The 26,324-nt window shown below is 37.9% G+C and overlaps 2 protein-coding genes across 5 annotated transcripts in view; one reads left to right on the top strand and one right to left on the bottom strand.

The window, feature by feature from the left end:
• TMEM63C (transmembrane protein 63C) overlaps positions 1-26,324 on the top strand; it is a 452,188-nt gene that overhangs the window by 341,039 nt on the left and 84,825 nt on the right. The window lies entirely within an intron of this gene.
• SPTLC2 (serine palmitoyltransferase long chain base subunit 2) overlaps positions 1-26,324 on the bottom strand; it is a 120,536-nt gene that overhangs the window by 16,163 nt on the left and 78,049 nt on the right. For 2 of the 4 annotated variants that reach the window (XM_082384710.1, XM_082384712.1), the window contains exons 10-11: positions 6,734-6,869; positions 3,866-3,995 (exon numbers count right to left, since the gene is read on the bottom strand). In XM_082384710.1, coding sequence (XP_082240836.1) covers positions 3,866-3,995; positions 6,734-6,869 — 266 coding nt within the window. Of the gene's footprint in view, positions 1-2,118; positions 2,176-3,865; positions 3,996-4,786; positions 4,936-6,733; positions 6,870-26,324 lie in introns of those variants that run through there. The other 2 variants (XM_082384711.1, XR_014242465.1) reach the window with 2 other exon arrangements.

Below are 26,324 nucleotides of genomic sequence, written 5' to 3'. Positions count from 1 at the left end.
GAAAGCCCAGAAATAAACCCACACACCTATGGTCAATTAATCTACAACAAAGGAGGCAATAATATACAATGGAGAAAAGACAATCTCTTCAATAAGTGGTACTGGGAAAACTGGACAGTTACATGTAAAAGAATGAAATCAGAACATTCTCTAACATCATATACAAAAAACCCTCAAAATGGATTAAAGACCTAAATGTAAGACCAGATACTATAAAATTCTTAGAGGAAAACATAGGCAGAACAGTCTTTGACATAAATCGCAGCAATATCTTTTTGGATCCACCTCCTAGAGTAATGAAAATAAAAACAAAAATAAACAAATGGGATCTAATTAAACTTAAAAGCTTCTGCACAGCAAAGGAAACCATAATCAAACAAAGAGACAGGACTTCCCTGGTGGCACAGTGGTTAAGAATCCACCTGCGAATGCAGGGGACACGGGTTTGGTCCCTGGTCTGGGAAGATCCCACATGCCGTGGAGCAACTAAGCCCATGCACCACAACTACTGAGCCTGTGCTCTAGAGCCTGCAAGCCACAACTACTGAGCCCATGTGCCACAACTACTGAAGCCCGTGTGACCTAGAGCCCACGTGCTGCAACTACTGAGTCCACGCGCTACAACTAATGAAGCCCGCATGCCTAGAGCCCATGCACTGCAACAAGAGAAGCCACCACAATGAGAAGCCCATGCGCCGCAATGAAGAGTAGACCCCACTCGCCGCCAACTAGAGAAAGGCTGCATGCAGCAATGAAGACCCAACGCAGCCAAATAAATAAATAAATAAACAAACAAAGAGGCAGCCCACAGAATGGGAGAAAATATTTGCAAGTGGTGCGACCGACAAGGGATTAATTTCCAAAATACACGAATGGCTCGTGCAGCTCAATATCACAAAAACAAACAACGCAATCAAAAAATGGGCAAAGATCTAAACAGACAATTCCCCAAAGAAAACACAGAGAGCACCACAAAGCACATGAAAAGATGCTTAACATCACTAATTATTAGAGAAAAGCAAATCAAAACTACAATGAGGTATCACCTCACACCGGTCAGAATGGCCATCATCAAAAAGTCTACTAACAGGGCTTCCTTGGTGGTGCAGTGGTTAAGAATCCACCTGCCAATGCAAAGGACACAGGTTCGAGCCCTGGTCTGGGAAGATCCCACATGCCACAGAGCAACTAAGCCCATGCGCCACAACTACTGAGCCTCTGCTCTAGAGCCTGCGAGCCACAACTACGGAGCCTGCGTGCCACAACTACTGAAGCCCACACACTTAGAGCCCGTGCTCCACAATGAGAGAAGCCACCGCAACGAGAAGCCCACGCACTGCAACGAAGAGTAGCCCCTGCTCACTGCAACTAGAGAAAGCCCGGGTGCATCAATGAAGACCCAATGCAGCCAAAAAAAAAAAAAAAAAAAAGACAGTGGACCAGACTTGACTAGACATCATGGTACTCTTCACCACTGCACACACTTCAAAAAATAAAAAGTCTACAAAGTCTACAAACAATAAATGCTAGAGAGGGTGTGGAGAAAAAGGAACCCTCCTACACTCTTGGTGGGAATATAAGTTGGTGCAGCCACTGTGGAAAACGGTATGGAGGTTCCTCAGAAAACTAAAACTAGAACTACCATATGATCCAGCAGTCCCACTCCTGGGTACATATCCAGACAAAACTAAAATTAAAAAAGATGCATGCACCCCTATGTTCCCAGCAGCACTATTTACAATAGCCAAGACATGGAAACAACCTAAATGTCCATCAACAGAGGAATGGATAAAGAAGATGTGGTAATGTACACAATGGAATATCACTCAGCCATAAAAAAGAATGAAATAATGCCATTTGCAGCAACATGGATGGACCTAGTGATTATCATACTAAGTGAAGTCAGACAGATAAAGAGAAATATCATATGATAACATTTATAAGTGGAATCTAAAGAAATGATACAAATGAACTTATTTACAAAACAGAAATAGACTCACAGACTTAGAGAACGAACTTATGGTTACCAAAGGGGAAAGGTTGGGGTGGGGGATAAATTAGGAGTTTGGGATTGACATACACACACGACTATATATAAAATAGATAACAAGGACCTACTGTATAGCTCAGGGAACTCTACTCACTCCTCTGTAATAACCTATATGGGAAAAGAATCTGAAAAAGAATAGATATATGTATATGTATAAACTGAATCACTGTTGTACACTTGAAACTAACACAACATTGTAAATCAACTATACTCCAATATAAAATAAAAATTAAAAAAAAAAATCAAGATACTGGTGAGAAGACAGACACCTAAATCAATGAAACAGAACAGACTTTTCAGAAATGAATTTACACAATATATTCAACTGATTTTTGACAAAGTTGTTAAGGAAAACACATGGAGGAATGATAGCCTTTTTTCAAAAAATGATGCTGAATATGAATAATAGTCTAAAAGACCTCTAAAAACTTGATAATATGAAAATAAAAGATAAACAATGAAACTTGGACATAAACTTGTACAGATATTTTATCACAGAAGATACACAGATGGCAACTGAGCACATTAAAAAAAAAAAGGTTCAACAACATTTGTGATTAGGGAAATAAAATCTGAAGTCATCATGTTATCCAATATACATATTAGAGGGACTAGAATTTAAAAGTATAATGGATGCAGCTTCGATCCCTGGTCGGGGCACTAAGATCCCACATGCTGCGGGGCAACTAAGCCCAGATGCCACAACTAGAGAGAAGCCTGTGCACCGCAGTGGAGGATCCCACATGCCATAACGAAGATCCCGCTTGCCGCAACTAAGACCCAATGTGGCCAAAAATAAAATAAATATTTTTAAAAAATTAATAAGCCAATCCTAATTCAGAGAGAAATAAGAAAAACATTAGAAATATTGATATTGATATGAAGGTGTGCTTTACTAAAATATGTGGAATTCCACTGACATGGTGTTCATTGGAAAATCCATATCCAAATCAAAAAGTTAGAAAATAATAGCAAAATAAACCAACAGAAGGATAAGAAAAAATTCAAAAGGGAAAAATATACTAGAAATTCTAAAAAAAAAAAATTAAATAATAAATGCTAAAAAAAAGTCTGAAGTCTCAGGTGTGAAATAATAGCATATTAAGAGAATATCAAGAGATGAGAACATATTAAGAGACCATAAATAATTACATTCAGTAATAATTATGAGCTCCTACTATGTGCCTGGCACTGTGGTAGGTCCTGGGGATACAGAATGAGAAAAATAGACTTAGTCCCTCCTAAAGATAGACTTAGTCCCTCCTAAAGATTTATCTAATGGTAAAGATTGCCATGAAATAATAACAGGTGTAAAGAATTTCCTAGGGGAGAGTCTTAGGATTTCCAGAAATATCTAGCCAAGAGGGTTTGGGAAAACCCTTGAGCAAGTTTCTTTTAAGTTTTCTTTTATGTTAAGAATGAGTAGCAGTCAGCCAGGCAAAGGGGAGAGAAAGGTCAAGAGAGAAACTGCCACAGACAGAACAACACACAAGAAAGCTCAGAGGAGAAATGGCTAGAGTAGAAAGAGAATGTAGAGCTGTAGAGATAATAATGAGAGAGAGAGTGGAACAAGATGAAGCCAGAAAATTCCCTAGAGCCCTGATCATGCAGGGTCTGGTGCGTGATGCTAACAGTTTTGCAATTTTTTGTAAATAGCAATGTATTAAGCAGCATTGTGCACTCCCTCCTCTACTTTACCAGTAAATATCTCAGGTGCTCAAAGAACATCAGGACCAACAGATGATTAATTTCATCTGATATACAGGCCTTCTTAGTATAAGGTATATTTATATCAAAGTGAAAGTGTCTACTTACAGTATCAAGCATTTCTTTGGTATGAGCTGCCGACAGGCAAAACCTGGCTCTGGACTCAATGATTGGGGTAGCAGGAAATCCTACCACAACTACACCGATATTCCGCTTTAGCATCTCCCGTCCAAAGGCGCTGCAGAGGGAAAACAAGAAAAGAAACCAGGAAGAATAATAAAGCACACAGTACAAAGGCCTGAATGATGTAAACTCTTGGGTGATACAGGCACTAGACAGTTCTATTAGGAATTCTTCTAACTTCTATGAAAATTAAAATTGACAGTTTACAAAGACTTCTTTTATTCAATCGTAAAGTGGTCTTCTCCCAAATGGTTTCCTTCAGAAAGGTGAAAGAATATTGTTGGCACAGACCAATTTTTAATAGGGCTTGCCTAAAGTAATTTGCAACTGTAGCCTTAAGGTGTCACTGACATGTAACAGTGGTTCAGAGGTTTCAAAATGAACTTGAGTTTAAAACCTGGTCCTTGAAATGTTAGGCTTGGCAGTTTAAAAAATTCTTAAGATTAAGGATGCAAAGGATCTGGACATCTTTCTGCTGGCAGAAAGGCCAAGCACTAGCCTTCCAGACCAGGCATTTTTTGGATCGACTTAAGTGTTGAGCTGCCTTTGTAATTCAGGGTTTCCTTTGGTGTTTGTGAGGCCAGCTCATCCCCAGCCTTCAGATGACCACCCAAGACCACACAGTTCTTGTTTAACCCCCCATCCCAAGCCAAACTCGTGGCATGTGACCTTACTCTACATCTGTATCTTGCCTAATTAACACAATTCTAACTTTCATGTAAATTTTGTTATTCACTAAATTACGTTATTCTTTGTCCTTTTCTCTTGTTGACCTACCTTATTCCTTTTTGACTTTTCCCTTAGCTGTTTAAAGCATTTGTTTGAGAATAAAAAAATTCCACTCACTTTAGTAATAGCACCAGCTTTCCCCACTCCTAGTAACAGTACATCCTCTTCAATGTATTTCCTTTGTGTCAGGCCAAGTCCTGCATCTTTAGCACATGCTCCCGAACTGTCTAGTGCTTTATTACAATTCTGCCTTACTCTCTCTAAATCTTAATTATAATGTACAAAGTCAGTTTCACCTGTATAGAATAAATTAGACACAATCCTCTCTAAAGAAAGGGTTCTAGACTAAGTCAATCCTCCAGAACAGGTAACTTTTTGAGTTTATTTATGATGATAATTCCATTTAAAGAAGAATGAGGGAAATCCTACACCTCTGCTTTGGTGTAGGATTCCATCATTTCCTCCATCTCCTCTGAAGGCCATAATGCCAATTGCCCATATGACTTCCTACTGGAAACTAAACTCCTCTTTTTCCCTCAATGAGCACCCTTTCCCAATATCCCCCCTTCACTAACTTTGGAATCACCATACTTCCAGGTTCCCTGATTTAATTTTCCCTCCTATATTCACTTTAATCAACATTTACTGAGTGCGAGGGGCTGTGGTGGGCACTGGGGATTCAAAGATGAATAAAAATATTTGCTCCTTTAATGAGTTCCATTAAACCTGAGAAATGATCCTTACTCAATTTTATATTTACAATCCAGCCAAAACTCACAAATCTGAAAAGATGTGCCTTTTTTACTGAACCTATACTAAGCAGATGACTCCTTTATTTTATTTTTTAAATTTATTTATTTATTTATTTATTTATTTATTTATGGCTGTGTTGGGTCTTTGTTGCTGCGCACGGGCTTTCTCTAGTTGCGGCAAGCGGGGGCTACTCTTCGTTGCGGTGCGCGGGCTTCTCACTGGGGTGGCTTCTCTTGTTGCGGAGCACAGGCTCTAGGTGCGTGGGCTTCAGTAGTTGTGGCACGTGGGCTCAGCAGTTGTGGCTTGCGGGCTCTAGAGCTCAGGCTCAGTAGTTGTGGCACACGGGCTTAGTTGCTCCACGGCATGTGGGATATTCCTGGACCAGGGCTCGAACCCGTGTCCCCTGCATTGGCAGGCGGATTCTTAACCACTGCACCACCAGGGAAGTCTGACTCCTTTATTTTATATCTCTGGTGCAATTTTGCACATAATTATTTTGCAAATAATTAGATTTGTCTACTTCATATCTGCTTTTCAAATATATTTTGGTTTCGTTATACATCTGTACTTCTCAAATACACTGAAAGCTATTCCAGGGCAAAGATTTCCATTATATACGCCTTGCACAAGCCAGAGAGGCTGGTGTAAAGTGCACATCTGGTAACTGTGCAATAACACGGCTGACCTCATGGCTCACTGTTCCCCCTTGGGCACTGCACTTCAGTTCCACTCACCTCCTGCTAGTCTTCCATCAGCTAAGTATGTTCCTGCATTGTGGCCTTTGCACAGGAGCTTCTTGCTTCAAGTGGCTAACTTGCTCAGCTAGTTCAAGCTCAGATGTCATCTTCCCTTACCAATGAGGCTCTCCAGGGTGACCACCCCATTTAATACTGTAATCTGCCCACCCACAGTGCACTCTCAAACCCCATATCCTGCTCTATTTTTTCCTATAGCCCTTAACACCTTCTGGCATATTACATAATTTCCTTATTTATTACGTTTGTCTGACTCTTGCCCCAGTAGAGCATAAACTCCACAAGGACATGGATTTTTCTGTGTTTTGTTCACTGATCTATCTCAATCCCCCCAGAAGAGTGCATTAAACTCAAATGTTTGTTTAAGGAAAGACTAACAAGTTAACATATTTTACAAATTGGAATCCACTTGTTTAATCTACGGCAGATCTAGCAAACGAAGGTTAACATAATGAGGCCAAGACAATTTTACCTAACAAAATATATAAGCCTGGTCTCACATCATGGTAAACCTTAAGTCTAATAAGAGGGCAATCTGTAATCTGCAAAAAGGTACCCAATTTTGGCTGGCATGTAGAGCATCAGAGGCACCACTGGAGAATCTTCATTTCCATAGATGATGAAGCCCATATTTTTCAGACGTCTCCTGAAATATCTGACGTTTTCAGCTAACTGCTGTATACACTCTTTGCCTGGAAAATCATGGGGAGGGAAACAAAATAATACGAAGAATGAAGAAGTGGAAAAAGACAGCAATCTCCTCCATCTCTATTCTATCAATCAATTCTATGTTTTGTTTCTTCCTTTCCCATATAAGATATTTTTGCACAGTAAACTGTATGGAATATAAGTAGAAACAAATATATCTTGCGTTTGTATTCTGTCATAGTAGGTGTTGATAGCAGATTTTATAGTAATGTACAAAATAAAGTTTAATGACCAGTATTTCCATGGCACATTAGCATCTTCAAACATTTTCATTGATACTACCTCATTTAACACTCTACCACCCCTTTACAGTAGGTTGGATAATTATTATCATTTTCATTTTATATATTAGGAGACTCACAAAGGTTGTGACTGGACTACAGTTACACAATAATGAGTGGCACAGTTGACTAGAAGACCAGAGACAGAACCATTCAGAGCCCCACATTTTCCTCTTAAGAGTTTGAGTTTATGTTACCATTTCCCTAAAACTTCTACCAGACAACAATAGCATACACATATAATAATGTAAAAATCATATTTTTAATCCTACTTTGTTCATCTTCCCTAAAACACAAATGGCTTAAGACACATATTTCTCTAACTGCTGATTGACTAAATATATGGCCTGGTTTTGACTTTATGGTAGGTCAGTCTATGAACAGATGTCCAAAAACAATCATTCTGTTACAGAGAGCAAGATATAAATTCAAAAGATCAGCTTGCAAAGGGCTAAGAACTGTTTTATGGTTTTCTAAATCACAAATACTCACAAATAAGAAGAGGCTGCAGTCATTTTCACATATATTAGAAAGCCAGCAAATTCATATTTTAAAAAATACAACCATACAGCTCAAAGGTAAGTTAATCAATTGCAAATACAGGTGACTAACAAATGTCCTTAGAATCAAAACACTAACATATCCGTCATTGATGGGAAACTACTCTAGATAAGTTTGCTACAAATAACCCCAAATTAATCCTCGTTATGTAAATAATTTCAAGTTGACCAGAGAAGCACATACAAGCTTAGATTAGTTTAGTGTGAACACTGAAGAACATCACTTAAGTTATGACATACATCTTACACATATTAAAGCAGACATTAAAGTATGTTAAGTTTATGTTGACAGTTGAGGAGCCATGTACTCTAATTTTCCCCTAGAAATACCAACACATGCTTACTCTACATTTAGAATGAGAGACTTCCATTTCCAGCCCTGAAAGAGTACCAGGAACCGGATTTTCTTTCCTGCTTGTAAACAACAGAAAGCTGGACAGAGTATATTACAAAATGGTTTTCAGACATTGGGCCCCAGGCAGTGGAGGACTGTGCTGCTGGAGAGAAGGGAAAACAGAAGCGAGTCTCTGGATTGTCCCCATACGACCTGGAGACAGGTCCCGGGCTGCTCCAGGAGTGGGGACCTAGTCTTGTCAGTCGAAGACATCAGATTTTGGAGCTGGGGAGGCTAAGGTGGCTAGAATTTACTGGGCACAAAACAGGAGCGGAGGAAGGTGCACAGAGAGACCTTTGGGGGTCTACAGAAGAGCATTTGGCAAAGTGCTGATCTGAACATGTATGAGAAGAAGCTATGAGGGGCTGGAGAAAGCTCCAACAGAAAGCAGCAGACTGAACAATTCCCAGCACTCATACAGTTGGGAATAGCTTCTATTTTCACCAACCAAAATGGAAAGACCTCAGAATCACATTAGTAGTGGAGCTAAATTAGCCCTAGACTAAAAGTTGCTCTGGCCCACCCTAACACCCCTTAAAAGCAAGTCTTAAAAGGGTCCAATTGATTCCAAGAACAAAGTCCAACATTATTACCTAAATGAATACAAAATGCAGCCCCTAGTAATGTAAAATTCACAATGTGTGATGTATAATAAAAAATTCTAGGCATTCAAAGAAACAGGAAAATATGACCCACCAACTAGGAGAAAGGTCTATCAACAGAAACAGACCAGAAATGACAGAATATTAGCAGACAAGGATATAAAAATGCTATTATAAATATACTCCATACATTCAGAAAAGTAGAAGAAACATGATGAAGAGAGAAAGAAAATACATGAAAAGGGAACAACTGATACATGCAAAAATGATGAATCTCAAAAGGATTATGTTAAATGAAGTAAGTCAGACACTAAAGACTATACTCTTGTGAATTCATTTATAGGACATTCTTAAAAAGATATAATTACAATGATAGAAAACAGATTAGTGGTTGCCAGGGAATGGAGAGAGGACTGACAGCAGAGCGGTATGAAGGGGACTTTTCAGGGGTGACAAAAACAGTCTATACTTCAGTTATGGTATGGTTACATGACTGTATACATTTGTCAAAACTCATGGAATTACACACTTAAAATTGGTGAATTTTATTGCATATAAATGATATTAAAGATTTTTAGAAACTGAGTGACACATTTGCTAATTTAGTGTACATTAATTTTTCCTGTACCACTTACTATTTTACAACTTGCTACCTTTTTCTTATCACAAACCAACTACCTTTTGTTAAAATATTTTTTTCTTATTTCAAGATTATCGAGAAAAATTATCAAGGAAAAGAAGAAATGCTAAGAGATTTAGACCTTACCTTTTCCACCTATGGCTATATCATTCTAAGCAAGTTCTCTGTAACAAAAGGAAGTGGAAATCTCAGTCTCACCATTCATTGTCATCTGTTCCTTGACAAGAAGAGTCCCAAAAGAAAATACATCTAAAATAACATTCATAGGCAAAACTGGAAGATACTGAGAATAGGCATTTAAAATTCCCAACTTACATATCCTTATTATTGCTGAATAGTATTCCTTACCAAAGATATACCACAATTTGTTTACCCATTTATGTGTTAATGGACATTAGAGTTGAGATTACCAACTTTCATTTTGGCAGTTATAAAGTTCAGATTTAAAAGAATTCTCTCTGAGGGACTTCCCTGGCAGTCCAGTGGTTAAGACTCTGTGCTGTCAATGCAGGGGGCACAGGTTTGATCCCTGGTCAGAGAACTAAGATCCCACATGTCACGTGGTGCAGCCAAAAAATTAAAAAAAAAAAAAAAAAAAAAGAATTCTCTCCTAAATAGAGGATGTGGATAAAAGGAACCCTTATACACTGCTGGTGGGAATGTAAATTGGTGCAGACACTATGGAAAATAGTATGGAGGTTCCTTAAAAAACTATTGATAAAAATAGAACTACCATATAATCCAGCAATTAATTCCACCTCTGTGTATATATTTGGAAAAAAAGAAAACACTAATTCTAAAAGATATATGCACCCCAATGTTCACAGCAGCACTATTTACAGTAGCCAAGACATGAAAGCAACCCAAGTGTCCATCAACAGATGACTGGATTAAGAAGATATGGAATATTACTCAGCCATAAGAAAGAATGAAATAATGCCATTTGCAGCAACAGGGATGGACCTAGAGAATATTATGCTTAGTTAAATAAGTCAGGCAGAGAAAGACAAATACTATATGGTATCACTTATATGGGCATATATCTGGAAAAGACGAAAACTCTAATTCTAAAAGATACATGCACCCCAGTATTCACAGCATTATTTACAACAGCCAAGACATGGAAGCAACCTAAATGTCCATCGACAGATGAATGGACAAAGATGTGTGTGTGCACGGGTGTGTGTGTGTGTGTGTGTATATACACACACACAGTGTACACACACACACACACACAGTGGAATATTACTCAGCCATTAGAAAAAAGAACTAATGCCATTTTCAGCACCATGGATGGACCTAGAGATTATCATACTAAGTTCAGACAGAGAAAGACAAATATCATATGATATCACTTATATGTGGAATCTAAAAAATTGATACAAATGAACTTATCTACAAAACAGAAATCGACTTACAGACTTAGAAAACAAACTTATGGTTACCAAAGGAGAAAGGGAAGGGGGGAGGGACAAATTAAAAGTATGGGATTAACAGATATAAACTACTATACATAAAATAGATAAGCAAAAGAATTTACTGTATAGCACAGGGACTTATACCCATTATCTTATAATAACCTATAATGGAATATAATCTGCAAAAATAATGAATCACTGTGCTATACTCCTGAAACTAACACAATATTGTAAATCAACTATACTTCAATAAAATAAAATTCTCTCCTAAATATTTATTTAAGCATCCTAGTCATGCCCAAATAAGGGAAGAATTACTATAATTAGCAACTAACAGCTCAGTTTCATTTGATTCTAACTGCTTTAGGTGGATATGGTAAAAGAATGTACTACAGTTGACCCTTAATCCACATATAATTTATAGTCGGTCCTCCATAGCTGAGGTCTCTCTGAATCTGCAGATTCAACCAACCAGGGACCACGTAGTACTGCAGCATTTACTGTTGAAAAATATCTACATGTAAGTGGACCCGGGCAGTTTAAACCTCTGTTGTTCACAGGTAAACTGTATTTATACTTTATACACAAAGAAACAGGCCCATAAATGTTAAACTACTTTCTCTAAGGCCTTTCATTCAGTAGGAGGAAGATCAAGGTTCTGACTCCCGTTTAGTGCTTTTTCTTCTACAGCACAGCAAGAAATTATGTACTTTTCAAACTTTAAAGTGTTTAACCCTTTATTGGGTAATAATATCTGTATTTTACTTTTTAAACGGCACTTACTAGCAAATGAATAGGATAGGGATGAATGGGTGAAGGAGCCTAAGACACAGGGCAAGTATGAGACAAGTGGAAAGTAGTTCTTCCAATAAACTTATCTGGAAAAGCAAACTGCAATCATCACTGGTGAGTAGGGAATAAAGACTGAGGGGAAGAATCAAGACCAGTGCTGGAGAAAGAAGCAAACTAAATTAGAAATAGTGGTCATAGTGAATCCCAGAAATTAAGTGGTCTGTTTATCCAACAAAACTACTAGGCTGAACCATGAAACTGCCAATATTTGACTATTTTTGACCTTAAAAAGGCGATTTCTTCTGATTCAACCTAATAATTTCAAAGATAATAATAGGAAAAGCAGCCAAGTTAAGTTACTTACAAATCAGTAAGCTTTTGCAGTTATACATATTGGGAAAGGGGTTGTCCCTTATTCCTGAGGTGACACTGAATTTTAAAGACAACACTGTTACCAATTTTGAATTAAATATCATATAAAATACCAGTTAATATTAATACAAGAAGCATGGTACTTAAGTCCAATCTGCTACCTCAGTTCTAAAGAGTTTTCTTACTGCAGAGCTGCAGCAAGTATCTGGTCTAACACGAATTTAAAAACAAAGAAAGGTTAGCCTTGTTAAAAAAAAAGATACTGGGCTTCCCTGGTGGCACAGTGGTTAAGAATCTGCCTGCCAATGCAGGGGACACAGGTTCGAGCCCTGGCCCGGGAAGATCCCACATGCCGCGGAGCAACTAAGCCCGTGCACCACAACTACTGAGCCTGCGCTCTAGAGCCCGCGAGCCACAACTACTGAGCCCACGTGCCACAACTACTGAAGCCTGAGTGCCTAGAGCCCGTGCTCCGCAACAAGAGAAGCCACCACAATGAGAAGCCTGCACGCCAAAACGAAGAGGAGCTCCCACTCGCCACAACTAGAGAAAGCCCGCGCACAGCAACGAAGACCCAGTTCAGCCAAAAATAAATAAATAAATAAATTTATTAAAAAAAAAAAAAGATACTAACTCTTAAAAGGTCTTTATCCTTGCCTCAGAGAGAACACAGATGGTAATATAAGAGGTCAGCATTCTTCTCTACTTTTCAAACATAAATCTTTACTTTTAAGGGTGATAAAAAGCGTAAAAGCAATTTAGAGAAAACCTCTGTACTGACTCTCTTGAAGTTCACAAATGAACCTTACTGTGTTGGCTGTCCTTTTGGAATTCCTTAATACAATTTGTTAGAATGAAGCCATTTTTAGAATCTCTTCAATTAGAACCTACAGCCTGGCATGAAAGAGAGAAAAGTAAACACGTATGTGTAGTTAATGTCCCAGAAAATGTAGCAGGTAACTTTAACTGGTCATTTTTTAGTCCTCAACTTCTTGTAATAAATTTTATGCTAAGGAGGGAAGTAATGAATATGATGGATCAATAGGTTGTGATGGCATCATTAGTTTTAAGAAATAATGATGGCATCATTATTTCTTTTAAGAAAATAGAAAGCCTAAAAAGGGTGGAAGATGGAGGTAGAAGGAACAGCACAATTATCTATGTATTGATAACCATTATATATTGATAACTTTAAATCACTTTTACAATACAGAATTCCATAGAGAGTTATACTTATTAACCACTGCTAAACAGATTTTGCAGTTGTACTAACTGCATTCCAGACATTTTCAAAAGAAATATTTTTACCAAGTCTTAATCCAGATTTCTCAGGGTTCTCAGGCTTGTAATCTTAGGGTTTGAAGGAACTACTCCGTTATTACTCAAAATTCTGTAAGCCCTCCAAGACAGTTATTAATCAGAACAGATGGTGTTCTATGAGATAAAAATTTTCTGAAGTCTCAGGGCCAGTTAAAAAGAAAAAAAAGATAAGATCTATGCACAAAGCAAGAAATACAAAAGACAGCAGACATTTTGTCTTAAACGGCATTAGTGCTAACTACTCAAAACTCAGGCTTCAAAAAATATAGCAAGTACTCATCTGTTTACACAGCAATATAACTTTCAATTTAGCTGATGAGCTTTTATATAACTTATAATCAGCAAAATGAGTTTGAGTCTGCAACTTCAAAAAAAACATTTCCAGTGTTAACCGAAATCTTTCAAAATAAAGGACACAAATATGAATGATGTTCAGTCAGAGTTGATCCCCTAACTCACATTAGACTCCATTACACAGCTCCTAATCTTCTTAGATTTCCTGGATATGCTGATATAATCTGCATTCCTGGGAAAAATAAAATTACTGCTATTCCTCAGACTTATACTTTCCAATTAATCATAATGGGCTAGAAGAATTTGAAACTGAAGAGCTTCTTCCCCCTCCCCGCTTCTTCTTAAAGGTCATAATATCAAAGCACATACGGGTTTTCTCAGTTTAGGGTCCCCAAAACAGAATAGATAGCCCCAGGAATGGTTTCAATTAGCTTTCAGCATTAATTAGGAGTTATGGGACATAAGGCAGGATAAAATATGGAAAAATACTACCCATCACCTTCTTCTAATTTATACTATCAAAGACATTACATTTTGGATATTTCACATAATATCTCTTTAATACTTTATGTCTAAGAATTGAACTTAACTATCAATCTTTCAGTTTACTCATCTGTCCAAAGTCTTATTTTTACTATTTGGAAGGTTACTTTTTCTAATATTTTACTTTGGTTGGACTATACTGCAGAGTGAAAAGGAACATGTTTCACTCCTGTGGTTTTTCTCTTGAAAAGCATCTTCTTTAAAAAATAGAATAAACTCAGACATCCTCAGTGTTTACTCTGCCTATGTTAAACACGCGTCTCCACTGATATCTAAAACTGGAGCTTATATCTTGAAGACTTCTTATACAAGTCTTTATAGTATCAGGTAACTCAAATCACATGCAAACTATGTTTTCAAAGGCTATTTCCAAAGTAATTATGGAAGCTTCTAGTACTGACTCCCTTTAAAGCAAAGAAACTATGTAACATAGTAAGCACAGTGCCAGGCTCAATAAATGCTTCTTCATTTTCCTTTTGCCGGTAAAGCAATTTCTAATCAGGGGAAAATTATATTTAGCTTCAGTTATTATATCTCTAAATATTACCAAGTCAACTACTAACCAGCCTTACTTCCTGATAAGATACTACTTTATAGTCTTCCATAAGTGAATGGATGAACGTGTTGATTTATATTAATTTAAATGAACTTGGCATTCTCTTGCACTAGTGGTGCTATATCTAAATCCAATATTAGGACAACAGCTCCATCTCCTTCTCAGCTGGAAATACTCTGGGCTTATGCAAAGGAGGAGTTAGGTGTGCCTTAATTACTGCCGTTACAGCAGCTCCAAGAACTGTAAATAGTTGGCATGGCAGAAAATCTCAGATGCAATCACAATGACACTTTCAAAAGAGACAAGTAAACCTGGGCTAAGAAGAATAATTCAAATTCCTTTCACGCTCAACACTTAAAATCACAGCATCTTTCATACAGCACATCAGTAACTTCTGAGAAGAACAGACTATTAGCAGACTTTCTCACCACTCCCTTTTGGAAACAGAGGCAACTTTAAGAATTATTTTGCAGCTGAGGAAACTAACACCCGAAGAGGTTATGTAACTCCAAGTGGAAGAACCAGGATTTGAACTCTCTGATTCTTCTGGTTTCAGACTGTTGTCTTAACCACTACTCATTGATCCACTTTGGCGTCTATATTAAGTAGAACTGACTAAAAGGAAATATTAGGAATAAAACGCCTAGGAATAAACCTACCTAAGGAGGCAGAAGACCTGTACTCCAAAAACTGTAAGACACTGATGAAAGAAATTGAAGATGACACAGACAGATGGAAAGATACACCATGTTCTTGGATTGGAAAAATGAATACTGTCAAAATGACTATACTACCCAAGGCAATCTACAGATTCAATGAAACCACTATCAAACTACCAAGGGCACTTTTTGCAGATCTAGAACAAAAAAATCTTAAAATTTGTATGGAGACACAAAAGACCCTGAATAGCCAAAGCAATCATGAGAAAGGAAAGCGGACCTGGAGGAATCAGGCTCTCTGACTTCAGACTATACTATATAAGCTACAGTAATCAAAACAGTATGGTACTGGCACAAAGACAGACTTACAGATCAATGAAACAGGATAGAAAGCCCAGAAATAAACCCATGCACCTATGGTCAATTAATCTATAACAAAGGAGAAAAGACAAGCTCTTCAATAAGTGGTGCTGGGAAAACTGGACAGCTACATGTAAAAGAATGAAACTAGAACATTCTCTAATACCATACACAAAAATAAACTAAAATGGATTAAACACCTAAAATAAATGTAAAATCAGATACTATAAAACTCTTAGAGTAAAACATAGGCAAAACATTCTTGGACATAAATCACAGCAATATCTTTTTGGATCCACCACTTAGACTAATGAAAATAAAAACAAAAATAAACAAATGGGACCTAAATAAACTTAAAAGCTTGTACACTTGAAACACTATGTATAACTGAATCACTTTGCTGTACACCTGAAACTAACACAACATTGTAAATCAGCTATACTCCAATATAAAATAAAAATTAAAAATAAATTAATTCTCTGGCTCTGCTCTCAGGAAAAGACATGGTGCCCAGAGACTTCCTTTCATCCTGCATTCTTCTTCCCAACTTCCACTGTAAGATTTCTGTCATCCCCCATCTTCCAAAAGGGGGCATACTACAAAATTTTGGTCAACCATTGCCAATGTTTCTCAATAAGACTGCTATTGGCATTTGGGGCATAACAATTCTTGGTTGTTAAGGCTGTCCAGTGCCCTGCAGAACATTTAGAATCACTGGCCTCTTGGCAATAAATGCCAATAGCATCTCTCCATAGCCCAGTCTGTGACAATCAAAAATGCCCCTAGACTTTTCCAAATGTGACTTAGGAAGGCAGCACTGTTGCTGGTTGGTTGAGAACTCCTATTGGTCCTGTTATTTCTTTATAGGAACCATGGATTTCTTTTCTCTTGTATCCTTAAACCTGAGTTGGAGATGCATTAGCTATATGATCTTGGGCATGTTTTTACGTCCCTTAGATTCAATTACCACATTTACTCTAGAGAAAGATATAAACGTGGGGCAATTTGATATATTTAGAGTGCAAAACCACACATAGGAAAACCCAATATAAAAATACAAGCTAACTGATTAACAGTGTATTAAAAGTAACACATACTTATGGTTAAGCAGGGTCTCTATTCAGTAGGCCCTTTCTTTATATATGTTTGGATTCCTTTCTGGAATTTTACTTCTATTTCATTAACTGGACTGTTACAAATTATTATAGCTTACATAAATATATAATTGCATGTATAATTTATATATTTATATATAAGATATATATAATTACTTGTATTTATAAACTACATATATAACTTATATATAATAAAATTTACTCCCCAGTTCCTCTACTCTTTGGAGTTTTTCACCTCAATTATTATTATTAATTGAGATATAATTCACATCCTTTAAAATTCATCCTTCTAAAATGTACAATTCAGTAGTTTTTATCTATTCTGGACATTTCATATACATGGAATCATATAATATGTGACCTTTTGTACTGGCCTCTTTCACCTAACATAACGTTTTCAAGTTTCATTCATATTATAGCATGTATCAGTACTTCATTCCTTTTTATGGCCGAATAATATTGTACAAATATACCACATTTTGTTTATCTATTCATGAGCTGATGCACATTTGGGTTGTTTCTGATTTTTGGCTATCATGGATAATGCTGCTATAAACATTCCTGTGCAAGTTGTCATGTGGACATACGTTTTCAATTCTGTTGGGTATATACCTAACAACAGAATTTCTGGGTCATATGGTAACTATGTATTTAACTTTTTGAGGAACTGGAAACTGTTTTCCAAAGTGGCTGGGTTATTTTACATTCCTGTCAGTAATATGGGAGTATTCCATTTTATTAGATCCTCACCAACAATGTTATTGTTTATCTTTTTTATTTTAGCCATCCTAGTGGGTGTAAAGTGGGATTTTGTGGTTTTCATGTGCATTTTCTTAATGACTAATAGGTTGACCATCTTCTCTTCTGTGCTTTTTGGCCATTTGTGTATCTTCTTTGGAGAAGTGTCTATTCGAATTCTTTGCCCATTTTTATTTTATTTTATTATTTTTTTAAACGATTGCTTTTATTTATTTATTTACTTATTTATTTATTTATTTTTGGCCGTGTTGGGTCTTCGTTGCTGCACACGGGCTTTCTCTAGCTGCAGTGAGTGGGGGCTACTCTTCGTTGCGGTGCATGGGCTTCTCATTGTGGTGGCTTCTCTTGTTGCAAAGCATGGGCTCTAGGCAGGTTGGCTTCAGCAGATGTGGCTCACGGGCTCTAGAGCACAAGCTCAGTAGTTGTGGCACACGGGCTTAGCTGCTCCATGGCATGTGGGATCTTCCTGGCCCAGGGCTCAAACCCATGTTCCCTGCATTGGCGGGCGGATTCTTAACCACTGCGCCAGCAGGGAAGTACCACCCATTTTTAAATTGAGTTGTTTAATTTGAGTTGTAAAAGTTCTTTATACACTCTGGACACTAGACCCTTATTAGATATATGGTTTGCAAAGTTTCCTCCCACTCTGAGGGTTGTCTTTTCACTATCTTGCTGAAGTGTCCCTTAAAGAACAAAAGCTTTTAATTTTGATTCAGTCCAATTTATCTATTTTTTTCTTTGGTTGCTTGTTCTCTTGGGTGTCATAACTAAGAAACCACTGCCTAATCCACAGTCATGAAAATTTTACATCTATGTTTTCTTCTAAGAGTTTTATAAATCTAGGGACTTCCCTGGCAGTCCAGTGGTTAAGACTCTGTGCTTCCAGTTCAGGGGGCACGGGTTTGATCCCTGGTCGGGGAACTAAAATCCCGCATGCCGCGCAGCATGGACAAAAAAAAAAAAATAAGAGTTTTATAAATTTAGCTCTTACATTTAGGCCTTTGATCCATTTTGAGTTATTTTTGTATATGGTGTGAGGTACGGGTCCAACATCATTCCTTTGCATGTGGATATCCAGTTGTCCGAGAATCATTTTTTTAAAAAGACTATTCTTTCCCCAATGAATTGTCCTGAATACCAACTAACCATAAATAGAAAAGTTTACTTCTGGATTCTCAGTTATATTTCACGGTTTATATATCTATACTTATGCCAGGATGACAATGTCTTGTCACTACAGCTTTGGGACATGTGAGTCCTTCAATTTTGTTTTTTTCCCAAGACTATTTGGGTATTCTGGGTCTCTTGCTTTTCCATATGATTTTTAGGATTAGCTTGCCTATTTCTAAAAACAGGCAGCTGGGATTTTGATAGGTATGTTGTTGAATCTACATACTTGAGGAGTATCACTACCTTAACAATAGTAAGTCTTCCAACCCATGAGCACAGATATCCTGCCATTTATTTAGCTCTTCTTCCTGTTCATTTTTGTACATTTTTTGTCTTGGGTGGAATTACATAAATATTCTCAAAATACTGAGTTCAGCTGGGAAGATAGGGCAAAAGGAGGAAATGAATAAACACATTAAATATAAAATGGTATGTTCCTAATTTGGAGTAAGAATAAATAATGTTTCTCTTTTTTTCTACTTCCATTTCTAGTTTCCCCTAATGGGAATGGAATGTGTTTTTAAATTAGTTGAAAGGTTACAAGTGTTGGCAGAAATATGGAACAATACATTGCCAGTGAGACTGTAAACTGGTACTTTGTTAAAAATGGCAATATATGCTGAACCTAAAGATATGCCTACTCTATGACCCAGCAATTTCATTCCTAAGTACATATACCCAACAGAGTTATGTACCAAATGGCATGGGTAAGAATGTCACTCTTAATAACAGCCCAAATCAGGAAATAACCCAATTTCCGTCAGCAGAATGAAAAAACTGTGATATATGCAAACAACGGGATACTGGATAGCAATGAAAATGAATTATTGTTTCACCAAAATATGTGAATGAATCTCAAAGACGTATGATGAATAAAATACACTAAATTCAGAAGAGTGATTGTATGTACTGTATTGTAGGTAAGATTCCATTTACATGAAGTTCAAGAATAGGCAAAACTAATATATAGTGATAGAAGTCAAAATAATGGTTATCTTTGGCAAGGAGGAATGAATTGGGAAGAGGTACAAGATAACCTTCTGGGATGCTGAAAATGTTCTACAACATGATCTGGGTGGTGATTAGACAAGTGTGCATTATTCACTGAACTGTATGTCTAAGATTTCTGCACTTTACTGTATCCATGTCAATACTTCAAAAAAATAAAAATAAATTTTAATTACTTGGAAAATAAACTGGAAAAAAAAACTGGAATGAGGTTAAATGTCTGATCTCTCATTTTATAATCTTAAGTATATCTAAATACTATTTAATAATCACCGTTTTACTTAAAAAAAAAAACCAAAACAGAACCATCTAGACATTACAGGGGTGGGCTCAAGCATTTTCCTCTTAGCCTTTGTTGTTTAAGACAAATCTAAAAAAAACCCCAAACTTTTTAGTGCTGGGTGTTCCAGGAATTTGTAAGACAGGGGAAGTGTTGTGAAAACAGCACTTTGGAGTTAAAGCCCTTGCCCTGAGGCAGGAAATGAAAGCATAAAGGGATTGGCCTTTCCCTTCTTTCCTTTTAAAAAAAAATCATATGGGGACTTCCCTGGTGGCGCAGTGGTTAAGAATCTGCCTGCCAATTCAGGGGACACGGGTTCGATCCCTGGTCCGGGGAGATCCCACATGCCATGGAGCACCTAAGCCTGTGCACCACAACTACTGAGCCTGCACTCTAGAGCCCATGGGCCACAATTACTGAGCCCGTGTGCCGCAACTACTGAAGCCCAGGTGCCTAGAGCCTGTGCTCCACAAGAGAAGCCACCACAGTGAGAAGCCTGCGCACCGCAACAAAGAGTAGTCCCCATTCACCGCAACTAGAGAAAGCCCACGTGCAGCAACAAAGACTCAATGCAGCCAAAAATAATTACATAAATAAATTTTTTAAAAAATCATATGAATGAATGCACAAATCAGACAATACTGGTCAAAAAATATTTATCTTTCATCTGTGCATCTACTTTCATTCCCATAAAGTTATTTTTTCCTAGGATGTTTTAGTATTAGTTTTTCTTATACATACTTTGTCAAGAGAGAGAGGCTGATAAAAGGGTGGCACCAAGTATTACTAACACATCTGGTTCAGACTGCCTACTGTAAGACTGCCTTTTAGTAGACCAATGGGACATCTGCATATCCTTTAATAGGGGGAATTGCTGGGATTCCTGACTCCAATTAGTCAGGAAATCAGAGTTCCAAAAATAACTTTTACTTCTTCCAAGAAAGGGGAAGTGGGTTGGCAAGTGAACACTTAGATTTGACACCAACAGTAATAAGAATTATTCTGTAATCTCTGAAATTTTGGGAAGCCCAGTGGAAACCAACTGAATTTTGAATCCCTATTATAACGGCTACCAATTAAAAAAAAAAAAAATGCACATCTATAAAACTCAACAGAACATGTAAATTTGTTCCGCATCTTATTACTTACTCCATATAAACGATGAACTCTTTCATCACATTCAATATTGTCAATTAAAACAAAAGTGCTCATATTTGAGAAAGATGACCAATTTATATTGGTAACTCTATCAAGTAAGAGTTTAAAAAGAAAAACTGCATGTACAGCAGTTGTGTATATGCTTCAGGATTTCTTAGAGAAACTTAAACATTAAAGAAGCTGAATTTGGGGGCTACTAGCATTTTTTAAGCCTCAGGGCAGCCTAACTTTAAGACATAAAACTATTTTTTAAAAAACCAGAAATCCTGTACATAAAAATAATTAAATAATAAAGATTTCATTTATTTCGGTATACGTTTGCTAGAGATACAGGAGATACAAAAGTGGTATGATAGCCATTACACCAAAGGCAAAAATCTCACCAGGAAGACTACACAGAAAGGGGAGAATATATTACATGCTGGGTAAGCACACATTAAACAAATCTATCCTGAGCACCCACCCATTATGTGCCAGACCCTGCTCTAGGCCCTAGGTAGACTGTATCCAATAAAAGACACAAAAACCCCTGCCTGCTACGAGCTTACATTCCAGTATGGGGGACAGACAACAAAAAAGATGAACGCCTCACTCAAGCGCTCATTCTGCTCAAGCACTGCCTCCATAAAGCGTCAAGACCCAAAAGCAAAGCACACCTGCATTTCCAAGGACCAAGTAAGCCAGTCTGGTTGGAGCTGAGCGAGCCAAGTGGGGAAGAGTGGGACCAGAGGAGGTCGACAGAGGGCCAAATCATAAATTTATTTATTTTACTTATTTATTTTTGGCTGCGCTGGGTCTTCGTAGCTGCACGGTCTTCCTCTAGTTGTGGCGAGCGAGGGCTACTCGTCCTTGCGGTGCGCTGGCTTCTCATTCTGGTGGCTTCTCTTATTGCAGAGCATGTGCTCTAGGCGTGTGGGCTCCAACAGCTGTGGCATGTGGGCTCAGTACTTGTGGGTCACGGGCTCCAGGGCACAGGCTTAGTAGTTGTGGCACACGGGCTTAGTTGCTCCGCGGCATGTGGGATCTTTCTGGACCAGGGCTCGAACCCGTGTCCCCTGCGTTGGTAGGCGGATTCTTAACCACTGCGCCACCAGGGAAGTCCAGAGGGCCAAATCAGAAGGGCCTCATAGGTCTTCATGTTAAGACTCTGACTTTAAGAAGCAGGAGAGGCCCTCTGGGAGAGTTCTTTTTTTTTTTTTAATTAATTAATTTATTTATTTTTGGCTGTTTTGGGTCTTCGTTTCTGTGCGAGGGCTTTCTCCAGCTGTGGCGAGCGGGGGCCACTCTTCATTGCAGTGCGCGGGCCTCTCACTGTTGCGGCCTCTCCCGTTGTGGAGCACAGGCTCCAGACGCATAGACTCAGTAGTTGTGGCTCACGGGCTTAGCTGCTCCGCGGCATGTGGGATCTTCCCAGACCAGGGCTCGAACCCGTGTCCCCTGCATTGGCAGGCAGATTCTTAACCACTGCGCCACCAGGGAAGCCCTCTGGGAGAGTTCTTAAACAAGACTGACATGACCTCCTATGTTTCAACAGGATCACCCTGAGTGATATATTTAGAAGAGAGTCAAAGACAGAAGCAGAGAGAGCACTGGAGAGATGACTGTGGTTTGGACTAGGGTGACAGCAATAGGTATAAAAAGTGGAGGGAGGATATCTTTTGAAGGTAGACTAAAGTGTTACCAATGCTTAAAGCACATAGAAAATGCTAAATAAACATTTAATGAAAGAATGAATCTTGAAAGGTGGGAGAAACCAATGTGAACTAGAGTACTCAAGAAAGGTATCAGTCATAAAATTTTACTGGTACTCTGCATGGATAGCTCCTATTCCTAATTTTCAGCATTATTTATCTGAATCCTTCTAAACCATTTTTCGCTTGACTGATCCCTCTACTATAACTGGCTATTAAATTCAGGTGAAAGTAGACAGGAGTCTAAGTCAAATAAATAACAGTGGGGATTACAGTGAAGTAGAGAGGTTCAAAGATATTAAGGAGGCATAATCCACAGGCTCTGGTGATTAAATATATGGCATAAAGAAGGAGAGAAAATATAATAACGGATTTCTTCTTTGGACAACTTCATGAATAAAGATGCCATTATCTGAAATAGGGAACACAAAAGAAAAAGCAGGTTTGAGGGGAAACAAACGGAAAAGGCTAAAAACTTTAGAGAAACAAAACAATTTTGGGGAACAAGTATTTTTGGAGTCTAAAGGTTTACAATGAAGTAGATCAAGACTACTGCTTCCAGGGACTTCCCTGGTGTTCCAGTGGTTAAGAATCCGCTATCCAATGCAGGGGATGTCAGTTCGATCCCTGGTCGGGGAACTAAGATCCCACATGCCGTGGGGCAACTAAGCCCAAGCGCCTCAACTACTAAGCACGCAAGCCACAGCTAGGGAGACTGCATGCTGCAACTACAGAGCTCATGCACTCTGGAGTCCACACGCCACAACTAGAGAGGGAAAAACCAGCATGCCACAACTAAAGAGAAGCCTGAGCGCCACAACGAAGAGCCCACACGCTGCAACAAAGATTCTGCGTGCCACAACTAAGACCCAACAGAGCCAAAAATAAAATAAACACCTAAAATTGGTTAGAATGTTATGTATATTTTACCACATCACTCACTAGAGGTAAAGTCCATTTTTTTTTAATTTTTGAATTTTATTTATTTTTTTATACAGCAGGTCTTTATTAGTCATCAATTTTATACACATCAGTGTATACATGTCAATCCCAATCGCCCAATTCATCACACCACCACGCCCACACCCCACCGCTTTTCCCCCATGGTGTCCATATGTTTGTTCTCTACATCCGTGTCTCTATTTCTGCCCTGCAAACTGCTTCATCTGTACCATTTTTCTACGTTCCACATATATGCGTTAATATACGATATTTGTTTTTCTCTTTCTGACTTACTTCACTCTGTATGACAGTCTCTAGATCCATTCACGTCTCTACAAATGACCCAATTTCGTTCATTTTTATGGCTGAGTAATATTTCATTGCATATATGTACCACATCTTTTTTATCCATTCGTCTGTTGATGGGCATTTACGTTGCTTCCATGACTTGGCTATTGTAAATAGTGCTGCAATGAACATTGGGGTGCATGTGTCTTTTTGAATTATGGTTTTCTCTGGGTATATGCCCAGTAGTGGGATTACTGGATCATATGGTAATTCTATTTTTAGTTTTTTTAAGGAACCTCCATACTGTTCTCCATAGTGGCTGTATCAATTTACATTCCCACCAACAGTGCAAGAGGGTTCCCTTTTCTCCACACCCTCTCCAGCATTTGTTGTTTGTAGATTTTCTGATGATGCCCATTCTAACTCGTGTGAGGTGACACCTCATTGTAGTTTTGATTTGCATTTCTCTAATAATTAGTGATGTTGAGCAGCTTTTCATGTGCTTCTTGGCCATCTGTATGTCTTCTTTGGAGAGATGTCTATTTAGGTCTTCTGCCCATTTTTGGATTGGGTTGTTTTTTTTTTTAATATTGAGCTGCATGAGCTGTTTATATATTTTGGAGATTAATCTTTTGTCCATTGATTCATTTGCAAATATTTTCTCCCATTCTGAGGGTTGTCTTTTCGTCTTGTTCATGGTTTCCTTTGCTATGCAAAAGCTTTGAAGTTTCATTAAGTCCCATTTGTTTACTTTTGTATTTATTTCCATTACTCTAGGAGGTGGATCAAAAAAGATCTTGCTGTGATTTATGTCAAAGAGTGTTCTTCCTATGTTTTCCTCTAAGAGTTTTATAGTGTCTGGTCTTACATTTAGGTCTCTAATCCATTTTGAGTTTATTTTTGTGTATGGTGTTAGGAAGTGTTCTAATTTCATTCTTTTACATGTAGCTGTCCAGTTTTCCCAGCACCACTTATTGAAGAGACTGTCTTTTCTCCATGTATATCCTTGCCTCCTATGTCATAGATTAGTTGACCATAGGTGCGTGGGTTTATCTCTGGGCTTTCTATCTTGTTCCATTGATCTATGTTTCTGTTTTTGTGCCAATACCATATCGTCTTGATTACTGTAGCTTTGTAGCATAGCCTGAAGTCAGAGAGTCTGATTCCTCCAGCTCCGTTTTTTTCCCTCAAGACTGCTTTGGCTATTCAGGGTCTTTTGTGTCTCTATACAAATTTTAAGATTTTTTGTTCTAGTTCCGTAAAAAATGCCATTGGTAATTTGATAGGGATTGCATTGAATCTGTAGATTGCTTTGGGTAGTATAGTCATTTTCACAACATTGATTCTTCTAATCCAAGAACATGGTATATCTCTCTATCTGTTGGTATCATCTTTTAATTTCTTTCATCAGTGTCTTATAGTTTTCTGCATACAGGTCTTTTTCTCCCTAGGTAGGTTAATTCCTAGGTATTATATTCTTTTTGTTGCAATGGTAAATGGGAGTGTTTCCTTAATTTCTCTTTCAGATTTTTCATCATTAATGTATAGGAATGCAAGAGATTTCTGTGCATTAATTTTGAATCCTGTAACTTTACCAAATTCACTGATTAGCTCTAGTAGTTTACTGGTGGCATCTTTAGGATTCTCTATGTATAGTATCATGTCATCTGCAAACAGTGACAGTTTTACTTCTTCTTTTCCAATTTGTATTCCTTTTCTTTTTCTTCTCTGATTGCCGTGGCTAGGACTTCCAAGACCATGTTGAATAATAGTGGTGAGGGTGGACATCCTTGTCTTGTTCCTGATCTTAGAGGAAATGCTTTCACAGTTTTTCACCATTGAGAATGATGTTTGCTGTGGGTTTGTTGTATGTGACCTTTATTATGTTGAGGTAGGTTCCCTCTATGCCCACTTTCTGGAGAGTTTTTATCATAAATGGCTGTTGAATTTTGTCAAAAGCTTTTTCTGCATCTATTGAGATGATCATATGGTTTTTATTCTTTAATTTGTTAATATGGTGTATCACATTGATTGATTTGCGTATGTTGAAGAATCCTTGCATCCCTGGGATAAATCCCACTTAATCATGGTGTATGATCCTTTTAATGTGTTGTTGGATTCTGTTTGCTAGTATTCTGTTGAGGATTTTTGCATCTATATTCATCAGTGATACTGGTCTGTAATTTTCTTCTTTTGTAGTATCTTTGTCTGGCTTTGGTATCAGGGTGATGGTGGCC

This window comes from Balaenoptera borealis, assembly GCF_965194805.1.
Source record: "Balaenoptera borealis genome assembly, chromosome: 3".
NCBI classification, from domain to species: Eukaryota; Metazoa; Chordata; class Mammalia; order Artiodactyla; family Balaenopteridae; genus Balaenoptera; species Balaenoptera borealis.
Note: the sequence above shows the minus strand (reverse complement) of the source record. Positions and strands in the feature narration are given on the sequence as shown.